Source organism: Heterodontus francisci, chromosome 9 (genome assembly GCF_036365525.1).
Source record: "Heterodontus francisci isolate sHetFra1 chromosome 9, sHetFra1.hap1, whole genome shotgun sequence".
In the NCBI taxonomy this organism is placed as follows: Eukaryota; Metazoa; Chordata; class Chondrichthyes; order Heterodontiformes; family Heterodontidae; genus Heterodontus; species Heterodontus francisci.
Window position 1 is genome coordinate 51,363,506 of NC_090379.1, and position 27,155 is coordinate 51,390,660.

At 43.3% G+C, this 27,155-nt stretch overlaps 1 protein-coding gene across 5 annotated transcripts in view; it reads left to right on the top strand.

The window, feature by feature from the left end:
* Positions 1-27,155, top strand: part of LOC137373747 (inverted formin-2-like) — a 107,132-nt gene that overhangs the window by 26,416 nt on the left and 53,561 nt on the right. For all 5 annotated transcript variants that reach the window (XM_068039035.1, XM_068039036.1, XM_068039034.1 and 2 more), the window contains exons 4-10: positions 7,336-7,492; positions 14,984-15,017; positions 18,046-18,187; positions 19,502-19,643; positions 19,863-20,228; positions 22,164-22,300; positions 23,448-23,509. In XM_068039035.1, coding sequence (XP_067895136.1) covers positions 7,336-7,492; positions 14,984-15,017; positions 18,046-18,187; positions 19,502-19,643; positions 19,863-20,228; positions 22,164-22,300; positions 23,448-23,509 — 1,040 coding nt within the window. The remainder of the gene's footprint in view (positions 1-7,335; positions 7,493-14,983; positions 15,018-18,045; positions 18,188-19,501; positions 19,644-19,862; positions 20,229-22,163; positions 22,301-23,447; positions 23,510-27,155) is intronic.

The following is a 27,155-nucleotide window of genomic DNA, read 5'->3' on the forward strand; positions in this document are numbered from 1 at the left end:
ATGTTGAGAATTTCCATTCCATCTGGACCCCTCCCTCTGGTCTCTTGCCCTCTCCAAATCTTTTCATTGGAACTGCTGGCGTGACATTGATCATCCCAAACTTTCCATTCTGCTCACTCTCTCGAACCTATCTCCTTCTGAACTTGCATCATTCCATTCTCTTGGGTCCAACCCCAACATTGTCATTAAACCTGATGACAAGGGCAGCGCTGTTGTTATTTTTCAAACCGACTTCTACCTTGCACATGCTGAAAGCCAACTCTCTGACACCTCCTCCTTCCTCCCCCTGTACCACCATCGAACATCAGGCCTTTGTTTCCAAGATGGTCATTGACCTCATCTCCTACATGGCCTCTACCTCATAGTAACCCAACCCCACAAGCCCGCTTCTACCTCCTTCCCAAAATGCACAAACAGGACTCCCCTGATAGGCCCATAAGCCTGAACTTTACCGCAGGCTTCGGGACCTTGATGTCGGGATGAAATGGGGGTCCTAAGACCGCACTTGCTGGCAGCGTGACCATCTGGGCAGTCTTACCATGGACAGCCATGTCCGGTCCCGCCATCCAATTAAGGACAGTGGGCAGACTCCTGATGCCACTCAATCAGAGGGCCAGCAGGTCTAAAGCCACAGCAGTGCCACCAGGGTCCTCAGAGCGCCTCCAGGTAAATAGCTTAAAAATAAAAAATTCAGGGGCCAAGGGTCAAAGGGAAAACCCCTCTGGGATGTATCATTGAGACTATGGGGGCTGCTTTTCCTGCCCATGGCCCCCTTTTTGGGCCATTGAGCCTCCAGCTTCGACAGCCTCTGAGTGCCACAGGGAGGTCACCTCCATGAAGCTGGCAGCCTCCCCACCTGGTGGGGGGGCTGCCCCACCATTGGCAAAATGTTGGCGATCACATAAAATGGCCCTAAATAAGGCCTTTATTCATGCTGATCAGCTGCTCACCTCCTTGGAGCAGGCAGTCAATCTGCCTCCCAGCCCACCACTGTGAAAATTCCCTGGAAGTGGAACTGCGCGGGGAGCCATCCTGACATGGCTCCCCACTATTTTACCTGCCCCGCCCCTGTAGTGTGGTAGTGTTCTGAGATATTGTGTTGAAATTGCATTATGCATTGTGTACACTTTGGACTACTGTAGAACACATGTGCTAGCAAAGAGAAAGTGAAAGTAAAAACAGAATAAAGAAGACTTAATTATGTTCCACAGCCTGCAGTCTCTGTCTCACATGTCTTATACCAAATCGGCTAAACCTCATTCCGGTCCCGAGAACATCACAATGACAACGATGTAAAAAGAAAAAGGACGGTGAAAAACCTGAAACATTGCTTTCAGATATGAAAATTTTGGAAGGTTTTATCTACTTTTACAGACAGAATTTTAGTTGGAGACTGTGTTAGAGTGATACAAGGAAGCTTGCACAGTGTACAACACACTGATCTCTCCAAAGTAACCGTCCAATCAAAAAATATATATATAATCTTGGATCACTGCAGAGAAGTTTCCTCTAAAAGGAATGCGATCCCAGATCCCTGATCGCAGCACTGCTGGTCAATATGGCGTTGTCTATGCCCAAATGATCACCTTTTGATGTACATTCAGAGCCATCATCTGCATGCCCACAGTGGCAAAAGTGGCTGCAATGTTTCGAAGGAGTGATTGCAGGTTTCGCAATCACAGATGACACAAGGAGAAAGGCCTTACTTCGAAACTATGGAAGTGAAGAATTAGAAGATATCTTTGAGACAATTATGCCTGAACAAGTATGCCTACAATTCAGCAAAAAATGCACTGACAACCTACTTTACACCTGGAAAAAGACCATATACGAAATCATTGTATTCTGATGCACTAAACAAGAAGCAAACAAGACAATTGGACAATATTGCATGTAATTGAAGTAACTAGCAACCAAATGTGGCTTTGGTTATGTTGAACGGGAAATTGAAAATAAATAATTGAAGGCTGTCTCTCTAGTCAATTATGCCGAAAAGCACTCAAGAAAGACAGAAAGCTGACAGAGCTGTTGGAGTTAGCAAGATCACTATCGCTTTCAGAGTCCAGAGCTACTGAAGCTGAGGCTGCTATCACTAACTACCACATTCCAAGTTCAACTCCTGTTAACACATCGCTCATGTGCCAGGAAACCATCTGCAAAGCAACAACAGTGGTCTCACAAACAGAGCTGAGACTTATCAAAAGAATGTTTCTGCTGTGGCGGTGCCTACCCACACTGGACGGAGCTGCTACTGTTAAACAGTGTAAAGCCTATGGAAGACCCAACCACTTTGCTTATGTTTGCCGCTCATCAGTAAAATCAACTACTAAGATTAATACCACCAAAAGGGATATATGCATACCACAGTGTTACAAGTGCTTCCATTTTTTTGTTACATTTTAAGGACTTGTGTTTGAAAAAAGGATTCCATAGATGCTGGACTTTGTGTTTTTTTTTAAAAAGAAGTCATTGGAAAGTATTTTGGACTTTGTTAACAACCCTTACTGGAAGTCACCTGTTTTCAGATAAGTACCCAGCAGGGACTTTTTGATCTGGGAAAGATGTTTACAGAGAAGTGACAGGTCAAGGTTTATAGGGGTCAAGAGGCTTGAATCTAGAGATATTGTTTGGGTTTCGCTTTGGACAGTCAGTTGGAATATGGACAGTGTTTTGAAAAGGAGTTAAAAAATCAATCTGCCAAGAACAAAACTGCAACTCCGCCTTTTCCAGCTCTTTGAAAAGCCTGCCTGTCTTTCCATCTCTTTGAGAAGCTCTTAGAAGCGACTGTAAGAAATAGAGAAATTGATGCTGTATTCCTCCTGAAAGGCCCGATTGAAACCCCTGTTGCCGCTTTTCTCTTGCGACACTGGAAAAACCTGCTGGATAAATCCTCGATGCCACCTGAAGGAATTGCTCCAGAATAGGATCCCAGTGACCTGTCACTATATACCCAGACGCCAGACAAAAAAAAAGGGGCATCTGACATCTTTCCATATCTTCTCTTTCTTCTTAAAAATGAGCAAGTATTTGGCCAAAGTGTTCTTTTTTATCTTTTTTTGTAACAGAGCTCTAAGGAGAAAAGCTCTTTATTTTTTGGTTAACTGGCGCGCGTGTGTGTGTGTGTGTGTGTGTGTGTGTGTATCTCTGAGGTAAAAAGGGAACTTTCATATTTCAATATGTGTGTTAATGCTTTGTTTTGTTACTGGTTAAGACTTGTTTTATAATAAACTGATAATTTTGCTGTTTATTAAAGAAACCTGGTTGGTGTATTTTATTCTGGGATAAAGAGTAGAGTATATGATTGACTGCATCGGTATCTGGGTATACATTTAAATATATGTTGTGACCTGTGGAAAAGTGGAATTAGAAACAACAGTGCACTTCTCCCACCTCAGTCATAACAACAGCAAAAAAGACGAGAGAATGTAGCTAATGTAGAGGCAGATGACCCTGAACACACTTTGTCCACTCTCTCAGACACAGCGAACAGCCATGTGTGACAGTGATCATTGGCTGCCCGGACGTAAGTGCTCTCATTGACGCAGGAGCATCTGTCAGTGTCACGGGAGACAAAACATTGAACCAACCTCAGGATTGCCCCATTCTCTGCAAATCAGGGAATATGAAAATTTTCCCTTACAACAGTGACAAACTGCTGAAAATTCTCTGAACTTTTGATATGCCAGTTTTATTCAAAGACATTAGAACGAAAGCTGTATTCTATGCCATATGAAGAATGTGGCACGTTTATCAGCTTCCACATAGCAACAGATCTGCACATGATTGCACTCACATATGCGATTCCTTGTCACACCAAAAACATTCAGACCTGTATACTGATCGCTTCACTGGTATCGGAAAACTGAAAGATGTTACATGCAGGTTGCATGTAGACCCAGTTGCAGATCAATGGTGATGATTATCATGTTATGTCAGGAAACAGACAGCGAAGGTACTTAAATGTCTACTCAACCTTGACATTATTGAGAAAGTTGGGGATGAGCCTACCCCTTGGGTCTCACCCATACAAGTCGTCAAGAAACCCAAGAGCTCGAACCAGTTTGGAATCTGCGTTGATATGCAATCACCAAACCAAGCCATACAATGAGAAAGACACTTGACACCGACAATAGATGATATCATGGAGAAGGTGAATGGTGCTAGACACTTGGCTAAATGTGACCTCAATGTAGGTGATCATCAAATCGAGCTTTCAGAAGAAACTAAATATCTTACTGTATTCTCCACTCTCGGTGGTCTTTTCCGATACAAGAGGCTCAACTTTGGAGTCAGCCAAAGATGAGAATATCATCACTGATGTTCAGCCTGCCTTCAAGTCCTTGCAGTGCAGTTTGAATCAAGTGCTGAAATACCTCAGCTGCTGACCTTGAGGAGTGGCCCATCCGTCTACCACTAGGGCCATCTTAGCCCTTTCCTGGTACCTTTGGATGCTGGAAACAGCCACTGACTGGGACGCATCTTATCTTACCTGTAGCCGTCAAGGTCACTGTCACCCTAAACTTCTATGTAACTGGCTCATTCTAGGGATCTGCTGCGGACCTAGGTGGCATCTCACAATTGGCAGCTCATCAGGCAGGTGATGGATGCTATATTCAAGAGGGCGGGAGACTACATCCACTTTGACACATATCGGCCTGTGAAGGTAGAGAGGGCTTTGGGCTTTGCCGCAATCGATGGATTTCCTTTGGTTCAGGGGGTCATTGATTGTACCCACGAATCCATCAAGGTACCAACAGACCAGGCAGTCAGATTCCTGAACAGAAAGGGCTACCACTCATTGAATATCCAGCTGGTCTATGATCACAGGAAGTGAATCTTGCAGGTCTGTGCCCAGTTCCCGGGCAGTTGTCATGGCTCCTTTACCTTGCAAGAGTCCCAGCTGCCGCACCTCTTCAGGCCCACATCCAGACTCTATGGGTTATCCCCTTAGGAGGCAGCTGCTGACTCCTGTTCGAGAGCTACAACCAAAGCCATCTCCAAACAAGGACCTGCATTGAACAGACCATCGGCATCTTGAAGACATGCTTCTGTTGCCTTGACTGGGTAGGTGGTGCCCTCCAGTATGAGCCAGCCTGTATCCTTTATCATGGTCGTCTGCAATGCTCTGCACAACATGACATGGGAAAGAGGCCTGGAGATGGATGAAGAGGAGGAGCTGGAATGCCACTCCACCTCAGAGGAGGAAGAAGAGGAGGAAAAGGAGGAGGAAGGGATAGCTCCAGGGTGGCCAGTGCTCAGGCAGTGGAGGACACCCAGCCAGACTGTCCCAACCCACAGGGTGAACTGCAGGCAGGCATGACAGCAAAGGCCATGCTGATTCAGCAACGATTCACCTGATTTCCCCAAGCCCTTGTGGCTGATGACCGCACAACTCACCTTCCAGCATACAGACTTATTTCACCACTGACCCTTAACTGCAAGGTTGCATTGGCAGCCATGAACATAGGGTTCCTCTATCCATCATTGCCCTACATCGCAAGGCCATGGGCACATGACATTGATGCGTCCCGCCACCTGCCCCACAATGTGACGTCCCCCTTTTGAGATGAGACAACAAGAAGACACCTGTCAGATTGGTGAAATAAAGAAGTTATATTGTAAGCCAAAATACATTAGAGACACACTAAAATAAAAGCAAAATACTGCAGTTGCTGGAAATCTGAAATAAAAACAGAAAGTGCTGGAAATACTCAGCAGGTCTGGCAGCATCTGTGGAGAGAGAAACAGAGTTTTACCAGCCCACTGGGGATGTGCTGCAGTTAACGTTTCAGGTTTGTGACAGGTCAGGTTTGTGGCAGGTCAGGTTAGTTCTGATGAAAGGTCACAGACCTGAAACGTTTACTCGGTTTCTCTCTCCACAGATGCTGCCTGACCTGCTGAGCATTTCCTGTACTTTCTGTTTTTATTTGACAGAACAGACAAATGTAGACAATAGCAGCCTGGTGACAGACAAGGCGCAGCGGCTTCACCCTTCAGCCCCTCGCCCCTCCGACTCAGGAGCCATCTGTGTGCAGCAGCCTGTGGAGGAGCCGCCATGGGCTCCTCCAAGATAAGAACAGGAGCCACAGGCATCTCAGCCATTGGCAGAGAGTGGGGAGCAGTCTGCCTCCACCTCATCCTCTGCCATAGGGAGAGTACCCCATAGAAGTATTAGGGAGAGGAAAACACCACGACGTTGAAGTCACTTAATGGCTCTTGAGTCGGAGGGGCGAGGGGCTGAAGGGTGAAGCCGGTGCCCCTTGTCTGCCACTAGGACCCTCTCAGCCTTTTCCTGGCACCCATGGATGCTGAAAACAGCCACCGACTGGGACGCAACTGACATCCACTCCTAACACCTTTGTGATATCAGTAACACTGAGTGGTCAATGCTACAGAGATTTATCAGCACGCTGCTTCTGCAGCCACTCAGAGTGGTGCTGCATTTGGCTCTCCAAAAGGTTGCCCAATCACTCAATGGAGGAGCTCATGTGATCTAATCCCTGATTCATGACAGAGCACATACACTACATCGACTCCGCCATTGCTTGCCAATGGCTTCTCAAGGCCTCAGGGAACTCCAATAATCAGAAACTTATCAGCAACAAAAACAGAAAATGCTGGAAATGCTCACCAGATCATGCAAGCAGCATCTGTGGAGAGAAAAACAGAGCTAACATTTCAGGTCTGTGTGACCTGTCATCAGAACTGACAAAAGTTAGAAATGTAATAGGTTTTGAGCAAATGAAAGTGGGGAGGGGGGAAGAAGAACAAAAGGGAAGATCTGTGATAGGGCAGAGGGCAGGAGAGATTAAATAACAGAAGTTTTCTAAAACCAAAATGGGTAGTAATGGGACAAGTGAAGAAGTGAAGATGTGTCCGGATGAGGTGTAAATGACATGATAGCAGCCATTCAAACACAAATTAAAGAGATTAAGAAAGAAACCTGTTCTTCCCCCACTCAATGCCCTTTCTTCATTCCCCGCAAATTATGAGCATGGAGCTGAAATGCCAATATTACAATTCCTTGTAATTTGCTCAAAGATGAAAAAGATCTGTTTTAGTCCTCATTACAGTATAAAATCAAAAAATATTTGACTGTCTTTTTGGTTAACTTACAAAATTAATTTCCATTTACTACTGAAATATTTTTATGAAAATGCACTTGAGAGATGAGAGGATATATTGTATTTCATACGTTCTAAAAATAGCAATGATGTTTGTTTTGGACATGCAAGATTTAGAATCGTTATGCCTAATCTATCACTGAAATCTATTCTATTTTTTAATTATTTATGAATAGAAGGATCAGATTGTTTTTTGATTTTCTTTTGGCAGTATGTGAAGAAGCATCACTATCGATTTAGTGCCATTATGAATGAACTCCAAACAGATAATGTTCCTTATGCGGTAACATTACTTAGTGTTATCAATGCTATTATTCTGGGGACTGAAAACTTGCAATCACGCACACGTCTCAGAAATGAGTTCATAGGTAATATTTTATTTAGATACAATGTTGTTTGTCTTACATGACCTGCTTATATAGTTCAAAATAATATTTGTATTAAGAAGTAAATTATTGTAGTACCTTCCTTTATTCATTCATGCAAAACCAAAAACTATTCTGACAATGGACAAAATGTTTCCCTGTCATCTGGTAGTGGAGTTAAAGCCAATTGTAAAGTCCCCGAACTGAATGTTCCCCCCATCCCCAAGCCCACTAGTAGTATTTGAACATTTTTGTATGTAAATGTCTACCATGCAGTTTTGAAGGTATATGATGGCTGTTTCTGCTCTGTACGCATAAAATAAATCTACATGAGCAGCCATGTTGAAACATTATTTACACCTCCCAATGGCAGCAGAGAGGCAGTATAGCAGTATACAAATGCTTAGCTATCACAATACAATCAGCCAGTTAAATACAGTAAACCACACGCCCTCCCCACTTAAAAGAAAAACAACTTACACAGTAAATTGTAAAATGGTACATGAACAAAATTTCCCACAATACAATAACAATACCCTGAAATTCAACAGGTTGGGTTGCAAGCTTGTTACTGTAATCACAGCTAAAACATATATAACCAGTATTTTCAGAGTAATTTACATGTAAAAAAATGTTTTTTCTTAACACAACATCTCAGACAGTGTCAAACTTGAACTTTGACATTGATTACCAACTCCACACCATTGGAAAACTTTCAGTTTTTTTGTGACTTGCACTTTCATTCTGACTTTCTGTTGGGACTGTAGGGACTTGGACTATTGGAGGTTTCTCATGCTCTCTCTTTGTCAGATTTCCTCTTTCAAGCAAATAATCTACATGACACTGGGGGGATTGGAGTCTCTCCAATCTTCACTAGATATGTAAATGGACCTAGTGTTTTTACGACAACGCCAAACACATACTTCTCCTTATCACCTTGATGGTTTTTCACCATGACCTTCTGACCTGCACTGAACTCTCTAAGTTTCACACCTCGAGTGTCCTGACTCATCTTCACTCTGTCTTGCTTTTCTCTAACTTTGTTATTGATGTCAGGCTTAAGCAAACTAATCCTTGTCCTAACAGCATGCTTAAATACTAACTTTTAAGGTGAGCAACCTGCTGTATACTGTGGGATTATTTTGTAAGAGAACAGTAAACTGTCTAGCCTGTGTCAAAGAGAAACATGAAAATTACTGCCTAGCTTGTCACCTGTTCTGCAAATCCGGTGGACCTCCTCTGCTGTCTCAGGAAAGGATCTTGCTTGCAATCTGTAACAATCTCTTCCTGCCATTGCCATTGCTGTGACCTCATTACAGGCTGCCTTCCATGTCAGCTTATTGCCTTTACTCAAAAGCATGGCCTGGATTTTACTGCTCTTTAGACTTCCAACGGAACGTGTCTCTAAGGTTAACTTCTAAATTCGCGCCATACCCACAGTGACGAGAGAGTCTCTTTAATTTGAGAATATAATCAGCAATAGACTCACGTGGCAACTGCTTCTTTTCGCAGAATGCAACTCGCACTGCAATTTCATTCTTAGTTGTGCCATAATATGAGTCCAGAATCTCATTAATTTCAGAATAGTCCATAGTACTGGGGTCTCATCGGCAATATTGGTTAGAAACCACCTCAAAAGCATCAGGCCCCATCATGGTGAGGAAAACATTTACTTTATCCTCATCTCCTATTTTATGAGCTTGAAGCCAAATGTGTAACCTTCGTTCATTATTACACCAGTCCTCTTTGTTAGGGTTGAATTCCCCCATTGTCCCAAAATATGTCTTCAGTGCCACTTTGTTCAATTACATACCATGCTGACTCACAGAGTTGCACTTGAACATGAATTGCAGACACACCCAGAGCAATCGCTCAAACTTCCTCAAAATCAACTTTGGGAGTTCCAAAAAGTCTGTCACAACGTTCTTCAGACTGTAATTTCTCAAAAGAAATGTAAAACAAAATTTAACCCCATCTTCTCATCAACTTTCTGTTGTGTATATTGTGGATACTACAAAGGCTATGGCTTTGACAACATTCCGGCAATAGTACCGAAGACTCGTGCTCCAGAACTTGCTGCGCCACCAGCCAAACTGTTCCAATACAGCTACAACACTGGCATCTACCCAGAAATGTGGAAAATTGCCCAGGTATGTCCTGTTCACAAAAAGCAGGACAATTCCAACCCAGCCTATCAGTCTACTTTCGATCATCAGTAAAGTGATGGAAGGGGTGTCGACAGTGCTATCAAGCGGCCCTTGCTCAGCAATAACCTGCTCACTGACACTCAGTTTGGGTTCCTCCAGGGCCACTCAGCTCCTGACCTCATTACAGCCTTGGTCCAAACATGGACAAAAGAGCTGAAATCCAGAGGTGAGGTGAGAGTGACTGCTATTGACATCAAGGCAGCATTTGATGGAGTATGGCATCAAGAAGCCCGAGCAAAACTGGAGTTAATGGGAATCAGGGGAAAAACTCTCCACTGTTTGGAGTCATACCTAGCTCAAAAGAAGATGGTTGTGGTTGTTGGAGGTCAATCATCTCAGCTCCAGGACATCACTGCAGGAGTTCCTCAGGGTAGTGTCCTAGGCCCAACCATCTTCAGCTACTTCATCAATGACCTTCCCTCCATCAAAACGTCAGAAGTGGGGATGTACGCTGATGATTGCACAATATTCAGCACCATTTGTGACTCCTTAGATACTGAAGCAGCCCATGTTCATATGTAACAAGACCTGGACAACATTCAGGCTCGGGCTGATAAAGTGGCAAGTAACATTCCTGTCACCCAAGTGCCAGGCAATGACCATCTCAAACAAGAGAGAATCTAACCATTTCCCCTTAACGCTCAATGGCATTACCATCGCTGAATCCCTCACTATCAACATCTTGGGGTTACCATTGATCAGAAACCGAACTGGACCAGTCACGTAAATACTGTGGCTACAAGAGCAGGTCAGAGGCTGGGAATGCTGCAGTAAGCAACTCACCTCTTGTCTCCCCAATGCCTGTTCACCAACTACAAGGCACAAGTCAGGAGTGTGATGGACTACTCTCCACTTGCCTGGATGGGTGCAACTCCAACAACACTCAAGGAGCTCGACACAAAGCAGTCCATTTTGATTGACACCCCATCTACAACTCTCAACATTCACTCCCTCCACCACCTACACACAGTGCCAGCAGCATGTAGCATAAACAAAATGCACCGCAGCAACTCACCAAGGCTCATTTGACAGCACCTTCCAAACCCACAACTTCTAGAACAAGGGCAGCAGAGGCATCGGAACACCATCACCTGCAATTTCCCCTCCAAGCCACACACAATCCTAACTTGCAACTATATCACTATCCCTTCACTGTCGTTGGGTCAAAATCCTGGAACTCACTTCCTAACAGCACTGTTGGTGCACCTACATCCCAAGGACTGCAACTGTTCAAGAAGGCAGCTCACCACCACCTTCTCAAGGGCAGTTAGGGATGGGCAACAAATGCCAGCCAGCGATGCCCACATCCCATGAATAAATCAAAAAAAAAATTCACTGTGTGAGACTACATGTGGACTCACAGCAAGCAGCTATGATTGAACAAACATCATTAACACATCCCCAACAAAGAGGGCAGCAGAGAGGCAGTATAACAAAATGCTCAGCTATGACAATATACTACAGCCACCTCCAAATGTCCGCCTTGAGGCTGCTTGCCAGGATCAGCAATAATAGACGGGTGCCTCTCACCAAGATGCAGCCATGCCTCTGATCCCCTTGCCACTGATTGGGTGGGCACTCCCTCTCCACCTTCCATTGTTACATGTAAGGCTCAAAGGGCAAAGAGGTATGGAGGAGTCACCTTGGCAGAGTGGATAAGGTTATTGATACACTAATGGCATTGCATTCGGGTTTGCTGAGTTGGGGGGTGAACCCACAGCTGCTGACCTCCTCTGAAATCTCTGTTCAGGCTTGCTTGATCAGGTGGGGCCCTCTCCTCCTCCATTCCTGAGGAAAAGGACCTCGCACCTTGCCATTGCGGCCTGAAGGAGAACCTGCAGAGAGGCTTCACATTGGGGCCAGCCGGAGTCTTCCTCCTGCCATTCTTTTGTAGCCTGCCAGGCAGCTCCTTGGTTGCTTGGATGCAGCAGTCAGGGAGCAGCATCAGAATGGTTGCAAGCAGCAGTCAAGGAAAGGACTCCTCTGTACAGGTAGAGGTCAAGGAAAGGACTCTTCTGTGCAGGTAGAGGTCAAGGAAAGGATTCCTCTGTGCAGGTAGTAGTCAAGAAACGGACTCCTCTGTGCAGGTAGTAGTCAAGGAAAGGACTCCTTGCTGCAGGTAGTATTCAAGGAAAGGATTCCTCTGTGCAGGTAGTAGTCAAGCAAAGGACTCCTCTGAGCAGGAAGTAGTCAAGAAAAGGACTCCTCTGAGCAGGAAGTAGTCAAGAAAAGGATTCCTCTGTGCAGGTAGAGTTCAAGGAAAGGACTCCTCTGTACAGGTAGTATCCAAGGAAAGGATTCCTCTGTGCAGGTAGAGGTCAAGGAAAGGACTCCTCTGTACAGGTAGTAGTCAAGAAACGGACTCCTCTGAGCAGGAAGTAGTCAAGAAAAGGATTCCTCTGTGCAGGTAGAGGTCAAGGAAAGGACTCCTCTGTACAGGTAGTAGTCAAGAAACGGACTCCTCTGAGCAGGAAGTAGTCAAGAAAAGGATTCCTCTGTGCAGGTAGTATTCAAGGAAAGGACTCCTCTGTGCATGTAGTAGTCAAGAAACGGACTCCTCTGAGCAGGAAGTAGTCAAGAAAAGGACTCCTCTGTGCAGGTAGAGTTCAAGGAAAGGACTCCTTGCTGCAGGTATTATTCAAGGAAAGGGCTCCTCTGTGCATGTAGTAGTCAAGAAAAGGACTCCTCTGTGCAGGTAGAGTTCAAGGAAAGGACTCCTCTGTACAGGCAGTAGCCAAGGAAAGGATTCCTCTGTGCAGGTAGAGGTCAAGGAAAGGATTCCTCTGTGCAGGTAGTATTCAAGGAAAGGACTCCTCTGTGCATGTAGTAGTCAAGAAACGGACTCCTCTGAGCAGGAAGTAGTCAAGAAAAGGATTCCTCTGTGCATGTAGTAGTCAAGAAAAGGACTCCTCTGTGCAGATAGAGTTCAAGGAAAGGACTCCTCTGTACAGGCAGTAGCCAAGGAAAGGATTCCTCTGTGCAGGTAGTATTCAAGGAAAGGACTCCTCTGTGCATGTAGTAGTCGAGAAACGGACTCCTCTGAGCAGGAAGTAGTCAAGAAAAGGATTCCTCTGTGCATGTAGTATTCAAGGAAAGGGCTCCTCTGTGCATGTAGTAGTCAAGAAAAGGACTCCTCTGTGCAGGTAGAGTTCAAGGAAAGGACTCCTCTGTACAGGCAGTAGCCAAGGAAAGGATTCCTCTGTGCAGGTAGTATTCAAGAAAAGGATTCCTCTGTGCATGTAGTAGTCAAGAAACGGACTCCTCTGAGCAGGAAGTAGTCAAGAAAAGGATTCCTCTGTGCATGTAGTAGTCAAGAAAAGGACTCCTCTGCGCATGTAGTAGTCAAGAAAAGGATTCCTCTGTGCATGTAGTAGTCAAGAAAAGGATTCCTCTGTGCATGTAGTAGTCAAGAAAAGGATTCCTCTGTGCATGTAGTAGTCAAGAAAAGGACTCCTCTGTGCAGGTAGAGTTCAAGGAAAGGACTCCTCTGTACAGGCAGTAGCCAAGGAAAGGATTCCTCTGTGCAGGTAGAGGTCAAGCAAAGGACTCCTCTGTCCAGGCAGTAGCCAAGGAAAGGATTCCTCTGTGCAGGTAGAGGTCAAGGAAAGGATTCCTCTGTGCAGGTAGAGGTCAAGCAAAGGACTCCTCTGTACAGGCAGTAGCCAAGGAAAGGATTCCTCTGTGCAGGTAGAGGTCAAGGAAAGGATTCCTCTGTGCAGGTAGAGGTCAAGGAAAGGACTCCTCTGTACAGGCAGTAGCCAAGGAAAGGATTCCTCTGTGCAGGTAGAGGTCAAGGAAAGGATTCCTCTGTGCAGGTAGTATTCAAGGAAAGGATTCCTCTGTGCAGGTAGTATTCAAGGAAAGGACTCCACTGTGCAGGCAGTAGTCAAGGAAAGGACTCCTTGCTGCAGGTAGTATTCAAGGAAAGGGCTCCTCTGTGCAGGTAGTATTCAAGAAAAGGACTCCTCTGCGCAGGTAGTATTCAAGGAAAGGACTCCTTGCTGCAGGTAGTATTCAAGGAAAGGGCTCCTCTGTGCATGTAGTAGTCAAGAAAAGGACTCCTCTGCGCAGGTAGTAGTCAAAGAAATGACTACACTGTGCAAGTTGTGGTTAAGGAAAGGACTGCTCTGTGCAGTTAGTTGTCAAGGAAAGGCCTCCTCTATACAGGCAGCAGTCAAAGAACAGACTTCTCTCTGCAGGCAATAGTGAAGGAACAGACTCCCTGTGCAGGCTACAGTCAAGGGATGGACTCGTCCATACAGGCAGCAGTCAAGGAAATGACTTCTTTATGCAGGCAACAGTCAAGGAAAGGTCTCCCCTGTAAAGGCAACAGTGACTGCAGGGCTGGCAGCCCTTTAAATATGTGCAACCACTTGCTACAGTGTTAGCTGATGCCAACTTCACTTCCTGATTTCCTGCCTGTGGCCCTCAAATGGATGCATTTTACATTAGAGATTGCGTGTAGTTGGCCGCTGAACGACCAAGCGGAAACAATGCCCGCTTCCAGTGCCACCGCCGGGGCTTGCCTTCTTGCCACTAAATCCAGCTGGAGAAGTTTGGAGAAAAGACGGGCTAATGGATTTGAAGCACAAATCAGCCATGGTCCAGTTGAATGGCTCAAGGGTCTGAATGATTTACTCCTGTTCCTATATATGTAGGGGCCTAGTATTGTGAAAACTATCATTGTCCACTTGCAAAAAAGGTTTGTGGTGTCATACAACTGTGGCATTTTTATTAACCATGATGAGACCATAAGAGTTGTTGGAAACAGGAAAAAATCATGAGGCCCAACAAGCCTCCTTATCTTTCCTCTCACCATATTTCCTAATCCATTCTCGCATCTATTTAGTTCTTGAATCTATTTACTCTGTACAGTTCAATGGTCCTCCATGGTAACTAACTTAAATGATTTTGGGGAAAAAAATGCTGCATCAGACTTCCCTTATTATCTTAACTTCCTAATTTGTAACTTGTTCTCCTGATATTTGATACACAAGGGATACTTCTACAAATCCATGCTGCTCATAATGCATATTCCAACAATAAAATGAGTGGTCAAAATATGATGGGAAGTGCACATCTAAATGTTAGATATGGCACACTACAGGCAGGGCATGCTTCAGCTGCACAGATTCAAAAAATATATACCAAAGCTAACAAAAATGTTATATGAAGATAGTAATTTAAAAACTGTAATTGGCCAACTAAATTTCTCCTTGAAAGATTTAAATGAATTATAATATTGTGTTTAGAATAATTTTACAAGGATTATTCCTTTCTCTTGTAGGCCTTCACTTGCTGGATGTGCTGTCATTTCTGAAGTAAGGATGTTCCTACAATACTAAAAGCGACTGCTTGCAAAATGTATTCCAGGATGTTGCTTTAACCAGTAAATGAATTATATGCACAACATTCACAACAAGCATCTGGCCAGAAAATACAGTCTTATGCATAAGTTGCACCTTGAGATTCACAGGCTAGAAAGTGTTGAAAGTTAAATTGTAATTTAAGGTAGTTTATTTTTCAGTGAATTTAGAACTGTTTTCATTTAGTTTAATCCTATCTGGAACGGGATATCATTTTGCCATCAAAATCATAAATGGAAGGCTGCAAGTATTTAATTGCTTATTTTGATTGCTACAATCAAACAATTGTTTTCTGGGGATGCTGACATCTTAATTCTACCTTAGAATTTAGAATCATCACTAAGGATTAACAGAAAATCATTCTTGTGGATTTTATAAGAAACAAAAGATGTGTATGTTTCCAAATTTCAGCTGGTCTTTCAGCACTCAGATTTCAATAAATGTGCTACTGGGTATATTTTGGATGTGATTTCAAACAGGGAGCACTAGTCTGAGCTGGCTAAATTTTACTTAACACTAAAAAATAGTTACTTGCTATTAGTAAATGGATTATTGAATGCTAACAAAATCATTGAGGGAATAAGGGTTGACAAGTGGTAAACATCTAATTCATAGAATTAATTTATTTACCACAGCTTAACAATTACAGCACAATCAATCCAATAAGGCTAGAATGAATGTTCTAATGTGGTTTATGTTGGTATAGGGGAACTCCAGAACAATAATACATTTGTCAGCACATTTGATTTAAGCGACTTGTGTAAATCTCTGTCTCCTATTTCATTAATCATGCTCAGATGTGTATTATAATCATGATAACATATGTACATTGTTGAAAAACTCAGTTAATGTAAAATTATCCTTATAGTACACATGCTGAATTTCAATGACTTTCAGTGAAATAGCAGTAATAACGACCTGATATTTACTCAGCGCTTTGCAGAGAGTGAGTGGGTGAGGATTTACCGAGAGAAAACCCAGACATTCTGCTGAAACTGCCTGCAGAATGTCTTTTACGCTTGTTCAGCAGGTTTCACACCCAACAGCCAACTTGATTAACAGCCAGGCTGCCTGTTGGTGAGAAAGCAGCTGAGGAGCGTGGGGGTGTCAGAGATGACAGGGGTGGGGGAGACAGAGATGAATGGGGTGGAGGAGTCAGAGATGACAGGGGTGAGGGAGTCAGAGATGATTGGGGTGGAGGAGTCAGAGATGGTGGGGGTGGGGGAGTCAGAGATGACAGGGGTGGGGGAGTCAGAGATGATTGGGGTAGAGGAGTCAGAGATGGTGGGGGTGGGGGAGTCAGAGATGATGAGGTGGGGGAATTGGAGATGATGGGGGCTGTGAGGACTCAGAGATCATGGGGAGTCAGAGATCCTGATGGGGCTAATGATCAGAGATGGTGGTGTGGTAGGAGCTGGGATAGCGGGGTGAGGGAGTTGGAGATGGCAGAGTCAGGGAGTCAGTAATGGCAGGGGTGGGGGAGCCGGAGATCACAGGGTGTGGAGGTTTGGAAATTATGGAAGTAGGGTGGTCAGAGCCGGTGGGTGTTGGGGAGTCAGAGATGGCAGGGCAGGGGAATTGGAGATGGCAGAGGTGCTGGGAAATAGGAGATTGCAGGGGCAGTCAAGTCAGAGATCTTCGGAATTGAGGAGTCATAGATCAGGAGAATGGTAGAAATGGGGTAGGGGTGTCAGACATCAGGAGGATTCGGACACGTTGCAAGATGCTATTTCACTTCATTTGTTCCAATATTTATCTAATTTTATTTGGCATAATGGAGCATGTAGCTAACAAAAGTCAAAATTGCCCATCTTTTTTTCAATTCTTCAAAAAGTACAGCCAGAGATTTACATGGGAAATTCCAGCAAAACATTTGAAACTTCACCAAAATATTATCGTGAGGAAACTATATCTCAGCTCCCCTCAATTGTTTAGCTGATTAAGGTAATGAATGTCAAGCTCCAAAATTCAGTCCCAATTTCTACTGAGATAGTTTATGCCATTCAAAGTGACAGTAAGGTTGCTATAATTGGCGTGAATACCCTAAGTTAGTTAAAGAGAGAAATGTCAGGCAAGGTTTTTAGTCAATCTCAAGTGACCTGTGTAGATGTTAGATGAGGGGATGATCAGCTATAGCTGTGGTGCCCCTGGGGTCAAATAGCCTGATTATACTTGATGTCAAAGCTCATGCAAATGATAGGTGAGTTACTTGAAATTACTCTGGTATCCCTGCAAGGCGAGGAGGGGAGGACAGCAATTTGGCTAGATAATTTAAAAAGCTAACTATAGTACACTTTCAGGAATCCACCTTTTATAATACATCAAAACATATGCTGACCTGAAGGCTCAGTTGGTAAGTTTATTGACCACTATGGAGCTCAACAATACAGACCAGGAGGCTCCCAATTTTGACTTGGAGGCTTGATGCCCATCCTATGCTTAATTAGCAGATCTTAACAATGAAGCAGCAAAGATGCTATGAAGCAGTCAGCATCAATGGGCTAAGGAGGGGGAAGATCTTGGAAAGTGTGCATGTGTGGTCATAAGGTAAGAGCATATCAGGCTCAGCTGTAATGTCTCTCCAATGGTTGAATAACCTGCTGACACTCATTGCCTAGGTTTACACGTGAAGAATTGTCACTTAGCAAGATGCCAGAGAGAAGTTAGAGTCCATAAAGCCACATCCCTGCATGAATCAGCATCTTCATGACAAAAGGAGAGGAAAATAAAAGATTACATTTTTAAAATATAGACATCAAAGATGGTAGCCTTGCCCACCAGAAGTAAATATGAAGGATTTGTGTTGTGCCTCACAGGATCTACTGACCATTAAAGTTAAGCATCAGAAAATCTTCTGCAGCATATGCCCAAATTTCCAATATACACCATTGATGGATGAGATTGTCACTGGGGGTATAAATTCAGAAAATGACCCCTGTAATTTTAAAACTTCATTACTTTGTTACTTACTATTTGTTTTCAGAAAGCAGGAAGATGGTGATCTATTAATCCAGTGTTTAAACTTTGAGGAAGCCAAGGCAGAAGATGATGAAGAGTTAACAAAAATCAATGATGGCACTGATATGAACAGCCATCAAGAGGTTTTTACAGCATTGTTTAATAAAGTAAGATCATTATCTGTTATATTGCATCAGAAACTGTATGTCAAAAGTAATTGTAAAAAGATGAACAAAATCATCATTTGCTCTTGATATTATAATTGCTACTAAATGTACAAGTTCTTAAATTATTACATGCCATAATTCACTGTCAGTATTAGTGAGGCCCACGATGCTCGCTGTTATTTATGCGCAAATGCTACAGCAACTTCAGACAAGGGCTGATGTGCAGTCAGAAGTAGAAATCCAAAATCTGGTGTCTGAGATATGCTGCGCCTACCATTAGTTTTGCGAAAATGACATCTCGCTGTTTGCCCCACTATTGAAATGCATTGAATGCATGAAGTTGCTGTATTTGCACATTAGATAGGAACTAAACTCGCAGTAGAAAGTTCAACATCATTATCATCATCATTATTTCGGCTGTACTCATCCACTGCAGGATGTAGCCCTCTTCATGTCTTTTCCATTTAATTCTATCCTTTGCTGTTCTTGCCCATGTGGTTCCTAGGTATGATATCATGTCATTTCTCCATCTTCTTCTTGGTCTACCATTTCATACTAAGTACTCCTTAAACAATGTATAAATGTTAATTAACAACCTCTCTGGAACTGATAATTAACACTTCATTTGTAGTTGTGACTTTAGAAGGGTTTCGAACACAAAATTGTGGAAGTGGTCAGCTCAGAGGTAGGTATCAATAATGGGTTCAAGTACCTTGGAGTTTAGAAATAGGCAATAATTGGAGGTTGGAAAGACCCAGGTTTGGTATTTATGGCTTTCTATCTATCCACCAGCATGCCACCAGCTTTATTAACCTTCATGCATTTGAACCCTTAGCGTACTCTTGCACTTTTTCCAGACTTGCCCCATGTGTTTCTTGGAGAACACTGGTGTTGTCAATTATTGACATTAGCTTAGAGTGACCCTTTCGATCAGAATCATGCTTTATGACAGATTATATCAAATTGGAAAATAACAAGATTATTTTTGTGTAATTGCATACCCCGAACATAACCCATTGATCCCACGTTATCTCTGTGGTGCTCCTCCTGCTGCACAATAAGCTGTATTATAATTTACCTTTGCAGCAGCTCTTAATTGCTCCAAAGATGCTTTGTGTACTGCATTAGAAACCTCTTCTTGCAGCTTTGTGGATGAATGAATAGCATCATGGGTGGAAAGGTTAAAAATGAAAGAGGGAGAAAAATAATCTCAACTGAAAAGGAAAATGCACCTTTTACACTCATTAAGTTTCCTCTAAGGTTTATTTGCATTTACATTCAATAGATGCATTTTCATCTTTGTCTTAATTCTAGGTGAGCACCTCACCAGTCTCTATTCAGCTGCTGTCAATTCTCCAGGGGCTCCTGCAACTGCAACCATCTAACAGTTGCAGTCCTCTGCTCTGGGAGGCACTAGAAATCTTGGTGAATAGAGCCATCCTAATCGCTGACGACAGTAAGAAAAGATTTTTTGATAAAATATCTACAATTAAAAGGACATTTCTATATGCAGATTAATGTAAACAATTGTTTATGATCTTCTGAAGAAATTCAGAATGCTCCATATTCGTTGTTCAATTCTACTAGTTCAGCACTACATTTTGAAATTCATTGTAAGCTTTAACAATCTAAAAACATGCTAAAGTATTAATACATCTAATATCTTTCCTTGCAGCAGGTCCAGAAATTGATGTTGATACAATCATGAAAAGGCTGTTATCAGTCAAACTGAAAACAAATGATCAACCAGTGAAGGAAGAACTGATTATTAGTAAACCGGAAAATCATGATTGTAGTGAACCTGAGTCTTCAACTGAAGAAAGTCTGAAGTGTGTTCACGCTACCACTACCCCATTTGCACCACCTCCACCTCCTCCCCTCCCTCCACCACAACCACTACTACTTATACCTCCTCCGCCTCCTCCTCCCCCTGTGTCATCTGGATCTTTTCTAACAGCTTCTGACAAGACTGGTGTTCCACGTCCATCCTTGAGGATGAAAAAACTGAGTTGGCAAAAACTCTCCTCTAATGCAATTTCAGGTATGTGTGTGATCTGTCCCATTTCAATGTGAGAGTGCCACCCTTTCTTTTTTCAAGTTCTCTTTTTGCTCTGGAATACACCAACTGGCACCAATGGGGTGTGGGCAACCTGCTCAGGTCTCTGCTGATACTAATCTGAACTGGTCACTGAGATATGCATTGAAGTAGCTCAGTCATGCCTCTTCCTCCAATTTTCTCTTAACTTGTAGAATAGCACATCTCATCAGCATTTACTCATAATGTTGCACCTCTGACAAGGAATTCAGCAGACTGACGAGCTTTTATACATCAAACCACTCTGTGATGCTGTGCCACCTATAATATCCCTTTTTAAAAAAAAATCATATTTTTGGGGGGGATTTTTCATAGACTCCATCAAACATTTGCTTTCTTGTTCCATCACATTTCCTCTTTCATCCATCTGTTCCAAGATGCAGTATTATGGAATGATACTAGTCCTGCCAGTACTTTATTCAAGCATAATAAAAGCAAAATACTGCAGATGCTGGAAATCTGAAATAAAAACAAAAAATGCTGGAAATACTCAGCAGGTCTGGCAGCATCTGTGGAGTGAGAAGCAAAGTTAACGTTTCAGGTCTGTGACCTTTCATCAGAACTGGCCATGGTTAGAAAAGAATTAGGTTTTAGCAAGTGAAGGGGAGGGGGTGGGGGAGAGAACAAAGGGGAAGGTGTTTGACAGGGCAGAGGGCAGGAGAGATTAAATAACAAAGATGTCCTGCGAGAATGGAAAAGAGTGTGTTAATGCTTGTGGTGAAAGACAAAGCATTAGTCCAGAGACAGTGTTAATAGCAGAATAATGAGCAGCTTTGACTACATGAAAAGTAAGCACATGGATAAAAAATAAAATATTAAAAAAGGTCAGTCATGCTCTTTTTTAGAATTAGAATTAGAACATTACAGCGCAGTACAGGCCCTTCGGCCCTCGATGTTGCGCCGACCTGTGAAACCATCTGACCTACACTATTCCATTTTCATCCATGTGTCTATCCAATGTCCACTTAAATGCCCTTAAAGTTGGCGAATCTACTACTGCTGCAGGCAGGGCGTTCCACGCCCTTACTACTCTCTGAGTAAAGAAACTACCTCTCACATCTGTCCTATATCTATCACCCCTCAACTTGAAGCTATGTCCCTTGAAGCTCTGAAGTTATTGAACTCAATGTTCAGTCCTCAAGGCTGTACAGTGCCTAATCAAAAGATCAGGTGCTGCTCCTCGAGCTTGCATTGATGTTCACTGGAACACTGGAGCAGGCCATAGACAGAAATGTTGGCATGAGAGCAGGGGTGAGTGTTGAAATGGTAAGCAACCGGAAGCTCGGGGTTATGCTTTCAGACTGAGCGGAGGTGTTCCACAAAGCAGTCACTCAATCCGCGTTTGGTCTCCCCAGTGTAGAGGAGACCACATTGTGAGGAGCGAATACAGTATACTAAATTGAAAGAAGTACAAGTAAATCACTGCTTCACCTGAAAGAAGTGTTTGGTGCCTGGGATAGTGAGGAGAGGAGCTAAAAGTGCAGGTATTATACCTCCTGCGATTGCAAGGGAATGTGCCACTTTCTTCAAGCACTTTAGTGCCACAAAGTGTCCCACATAACAGCCCTGTTCCAAGTAGTGGAAATCACACAGTGAAGAAAAGTGAGTTTAAATGGCAATCAAAGCTACAATCCTTCTGGACTTCCCTGCTACTGGAGTTACCTTCCCAATCCCTGTTTAGGCCATACCCCCTCACATTCAGTAGCTCCGTATCTCTTTGAAAGTTATAATGGTGCCTCTGTTCACCTCTGAGCCAGATGTTGAGGAAAGACTGTAGGAATTGGATCACTAGTCTTTCTGTAAGGATTTCTTTGTATAAAGTGATATCTTCTACAGTGTAGTGATTCCTATAAAATTTCATATCTTTGTCTGCTATTTCAGAGAGGAATTCTTTTTGGCCACTTGTCCAAAGTATTTCTATAAATCCAGATTTTGCCAGCATTGAACAGCTTTTCAGCTTCTCGATATCACAAACAAAAGAAAAAGATCAAGCCCTCTTCAAAAAAGAGTCAAAGGAGGTAACTACAGAATAATGCATTATTTTAAGGGAAGCATAATATGATAGTTCAATTTAACTGTTCTGATGATGTTATAGGCTATATAAGAAAATTGAATTGTTTTTGTTGTTAAGATTGCATTTCCCATCTTAGCATGTTACTTCACATTCTTTTAAATGTCAAACTTGGCTCAGTGGTAGCACTCCCACCTCCTGAATTGTGGGTTCAAGCCTCACTCCAGAGATGAACACATAATCTAGGCTGCTACTTCAGCGTAGTACTGCAGAAGTGCTGCACCATCAAAGGTATTGGCTTCACGACAAAGTGTTAAAGTGACATGCCCCATTTGCTCTCTCAGGTAGACATCAAAGATCAAGTAGAGCACTTTAAAGAGTAATGAAGTTCTCCTAGTGTCATGGCTAATATTTTTTGCTCTACCAACATCACCAAAGAGATAACTTGGTTGTTTGTGGAATCTGGCTGGCACATTTGCCCACTATACAATCACAGTAACTACATTTCAAAAGTAATTTGCTGGCTGTAAAGTGCTTTGGAAAATGCTGAGGATGTCAAAGGTGCTACATAACTGCAGGTTCTTTCTATATAGAACAGTTGTTTTTTTATTAAAGTAAAACTCTATGCAATACCATTCTTTTAGTGTGTTTTTGAGTAAGATCAATTATTGGATAGTGTCATTGTGTATCTATTTACAAACACCTGGCAAAGGCATATCAATACTATGGCATTTGGGCCATCATGGCTGCAGATCTCAATGCTGAAAGGGTCATGCAGGCTCTCACAGCAGTTCAGTAAACTGTGCTCTGACAGATTACTCGGATTGCTGAGATGTCATCCTGGAGCACTGCTGGTGGCTTCATGGTGCATGAGCCTACTGTCCTCTCTTGGGATGATAGCAATTGGGCTGAAAAATTATTTTGCTATACAGTTTGGTGAATCACAAAATCAAAAACAATATACTGTGAAGGTATATTAATGAACTATTCTTACAAAGTGATTATGTAATAATCTATTATTCACAAATGAACAGCATGTTATACATCAGATTATATTATAAACTGTTTCTAAATCTGAAAGAGAAATGCTATGAAACGAAAGTTGGGACTCCCAGCTGCTCCGTTAAATATAATTGTTTTTGCTCTTCCTTCAGGTCACATTTCTAGACCCAAAGAAAAGTCTCAATTTGAATATATTTTTAAAACAGTTCAGATGGTGAGTCATACTGCATTATTGTTTTGTTTTATATTGTAGTTATTTTTACAAAATTAATGTTAACTTTATTTTGATTTTTTCTTCTTCCTCAATGTTATTGGCTTATTGATCTGATATGAGTTAATGGCCCCAGATTTTCAACTCCATAATTGCACACAATTTGAGCTTTATGGGGGTGCAAACATGAGTTGAAATCACTTCCTTTCATCTCCAACCACAATTCACTTGAAGCATGGTGCTGAGTACACCTGACACAGGAAGCTGCACCAGAAAGGGGGAGGAACTTCAGTTCAGTATTATATTTGGCTTGATGAGATGTCTATACTATTTTCAATTTGGAACATTGGAGGGCAAAACTGGATATTTCCCCAAAAACGGGTAATGTGTGATGAACCCACACTCGTTACTTCCAATGCAGGCAGCATACAAACTTTGTGCTGTTTGCTAATTTAAATGATAGTGGCATGCAGTACATCATTAAATGAGAAGTTGAATAGCTGCACACCTCAGCAGGGGGCTAACTAACACCACTTAAAGTTAACCTGCACTAAATAAAGCCAGCCTCCAAAGGGAGGTTCCAGAACTAGCTACACCCCTAGACAAGCTGAATTCCAGAGGTGAGGTGAGAATGATGGCCCATGACATCAAGGCAGCATTTGACAGAATGTGGCATCAAGGAGCCCAAGACAATGGGAATCGGGGGGAAAGTTCTCCACTGGTTGGAGTCATACCTGGCACGAAGGAAGATGGTTGTGGTTATTCGAGGCCAATCATCTCAATCCCAGGACATCGCAGTAGGAAATCCTATGGGCAGTGTCGTAGGCCCAACCATCTTCAGCTGCATCATCAATGGCCTCCCCTCCATCATAAGATCAAAAGTGGGAATATTCGCTGATGATCTCACAGTGTTCAGTTCCATTCGCAACTCCTCAGATAATGAAGCAGTCTGTGTCCAAATGCAGCAAGATCTGGGCAACATTCAGGCTTGAGCTGATAAGTGACAAGTGATATTCATGCCATCCAAGTGCAGGCAATGATTATTGCCAACAAGGAAGTGTCTAACCATCTCCCTTTGGTAGTCAACAGCATTACCATTGTTGAAACCCCCACAAGAAATTTCCTGGGAGTCACCACTGGAAAGAGACTTAACTGGGCCAGCTACATAAATACTGTGGCTACAAGAGCAGGTCAGAAGCTAGATATTCTACGGCGAGTGACCTACCTCCTGACACATTCTGCCTGCTTCTCGCTGGCAGCGAGAACGCAATGTACTCTTCTCTCCTGGCATACATACCTCCCTTAAAGAGCAGTGAATGGGAAATTGGGAGATATTAGAGATGTCATCTGATCCAGTCTGGAAGGATCCCAACACAAAGAATTCATGGCCACAATCATCTTCACAACTGCTCTGAGGGTGCAGGTTTACCTGCTACAAACTGCAGATTTCAGTCAGGACCTCCTTCATAAAATGGAGACGTCACACACACTGTTCCTCAGTAAGGTAAGTGAAATGCTGCCTGAAGGTCCTGGGTGGATAAGGCCTCCTGCTGACAGCCCTTATCCCCCCCTTCCTCTGCCAACCTCTGTGAGCAGCTTATTGTCTTCAGTGTTGCCTCTGCTTAATCTCCCTGTCATTCTGTAGGCCAAGGGAAATGATTACTACAGCACTCATGACTGGGAGCAAGTAGTCTGGCCTTGAAGTCAGAACCAAGGCCCTGACCATGTGCAACACCACTTCCTGTTGAAATCAAAAGAGCACTTCTACAAACTCAGACAGAGCCAGTAGACCTCAATCAGTAACTAGCCTGAATTTAGTTATTGATGATCCCTTTAAGAAGTGCTTGTGAGGGTGAGTGGTCCTTAATGTTGCTGAACACATGTTGAGCTGTGCATGGTTAAGAGAGTGCATTAGCTTGAGCTGCGAGATGAAAAATGGCAGCACTGGTGTCAAACCAGTTACACGCTGACTGACATCACGATCTGCCTACTCTGCATATTTCTGGCGCAAACACCTGAAGCCGGCGCTAACGCCCTCACCAAAATGGCATTTGGCACAGACCAAACCAGAAGTGCGCGTGTCCAGCGCGGACACAATTTTGCAACCAAAAGGGCACCCATTTTGGTATGGAGCTGAATTTTGAGGCCCAGGTGTGCTGTTACATCGATTTGCTTATATGTGGTCCAAGGTGACTGAGTTTTTAAAAATTCAATCTCATGATGTGGGCATCATTGGAAGGACAGCACTTATTGTCCATCGCTAGCTGCCCATGAGAAGGTTGTGGTGAGTCTTATTCTTGGATTGTTCTAATCCATATGGCGAAAGCACCACCACAATGCTGTTCAGTGCTGTGCTGGATGAGGAAGAAATTTAAAAGGACAGGGAGCAAGTATAATTCATGTTTTTTAAGGATATTTTATGCTTTTTGTACCTTTTCTCAATGAAAAGGTTTTCAGAACAGTTTCTGGCATTGTCATATTTTGATTGGGTTCTATAAATTACAAGAAAAGAGTTCCCTATGAAAATATTTATGTTTTCTGGAGAAAGAGAATGAAAAATGAAATGAAAAATCCAGGCACTACTGGATAACTGCTTCCAATCACTATTATCCACAGTGCTGCATATATAGGCAGAGGTAGATTTACCTGGACTCATCAGTGGAGCAGTGTCATTAGAGGATACAATTACCCAGAGAGGCTGTGTCAGGATAGTGTTATGTTTCAAGGATGTTGCAGCCAATCTGTGCTAAGGTTAGGACTTCAGTGGCAAACATGTTTACCAACATAGCCCTTTGTGCAATTTTCCAGCCTACTATAGGTATCATCTACTCTACCTGATACAGTGTTCGGCAACTGAAATAAAAGCAGAAAATGCTGGAAATATTCAGCAGGTCTGGCAGCATCTGTGGAGAGAGAAACAGAGTTAATGTTTCAGGTCGATGACCTTTCATCACTTCTGCACTTCTGATGCAAGGCCATCGACCTATGAACATTGGGTTGGATTTTACTTAAAGGCAGCATGTCGGCCTGGGCCAAAAGCGAGTGGCAAGGCCATGTGGGTGGAGTTTCATGCGTGATGTTATCAGAGCCAGCCAAATAAGGGCCAGCTGGCGGGGGAGGCGTCCAGTGAGACGGGTCGGATGGGCGGAGTTCCAGAGTGTCAAATGCTGGTGCCATGTTTAAAAGCCAGGCAGCAGCACAGGATAATGCAGCAGCCCTTGAGGAGGGAATGGTGAGGGAGCCCTGCCCTGGCAGCAAAGAAATGGCCAAAGCTCGATCAAAGGTCACCTCAAGATTCAACGATGCTTCCCTGGAGGTAATCTTCCAGGCTGTAAGGGAGCGGAGGGAAGTCCTTTTCCCTCAGGATGACAGGAGGAGACTAGAGCGGCAGACCAAGCAGGCCCGGATGGAAGTTGCAGACGTGGTCAGCAGCCAAGGGCTTGTTCCTTGGAGCTGGATGCAGTGCCAAAAAGGGGTCAATAACCTGATGCGGTCTGGCAAGGTGAGTGCAGTGCACAATATTAAGTTGGCAGCCCGAAATGTGACTGGAGGTAAATAAGAGATAGGAGAAAGGGGTGCCCACCCAGTTAGTGGAAATGCCCATGCATCAGCATTGGCTGTCAGATGCATGTCAGTATCTCTGTGCAGG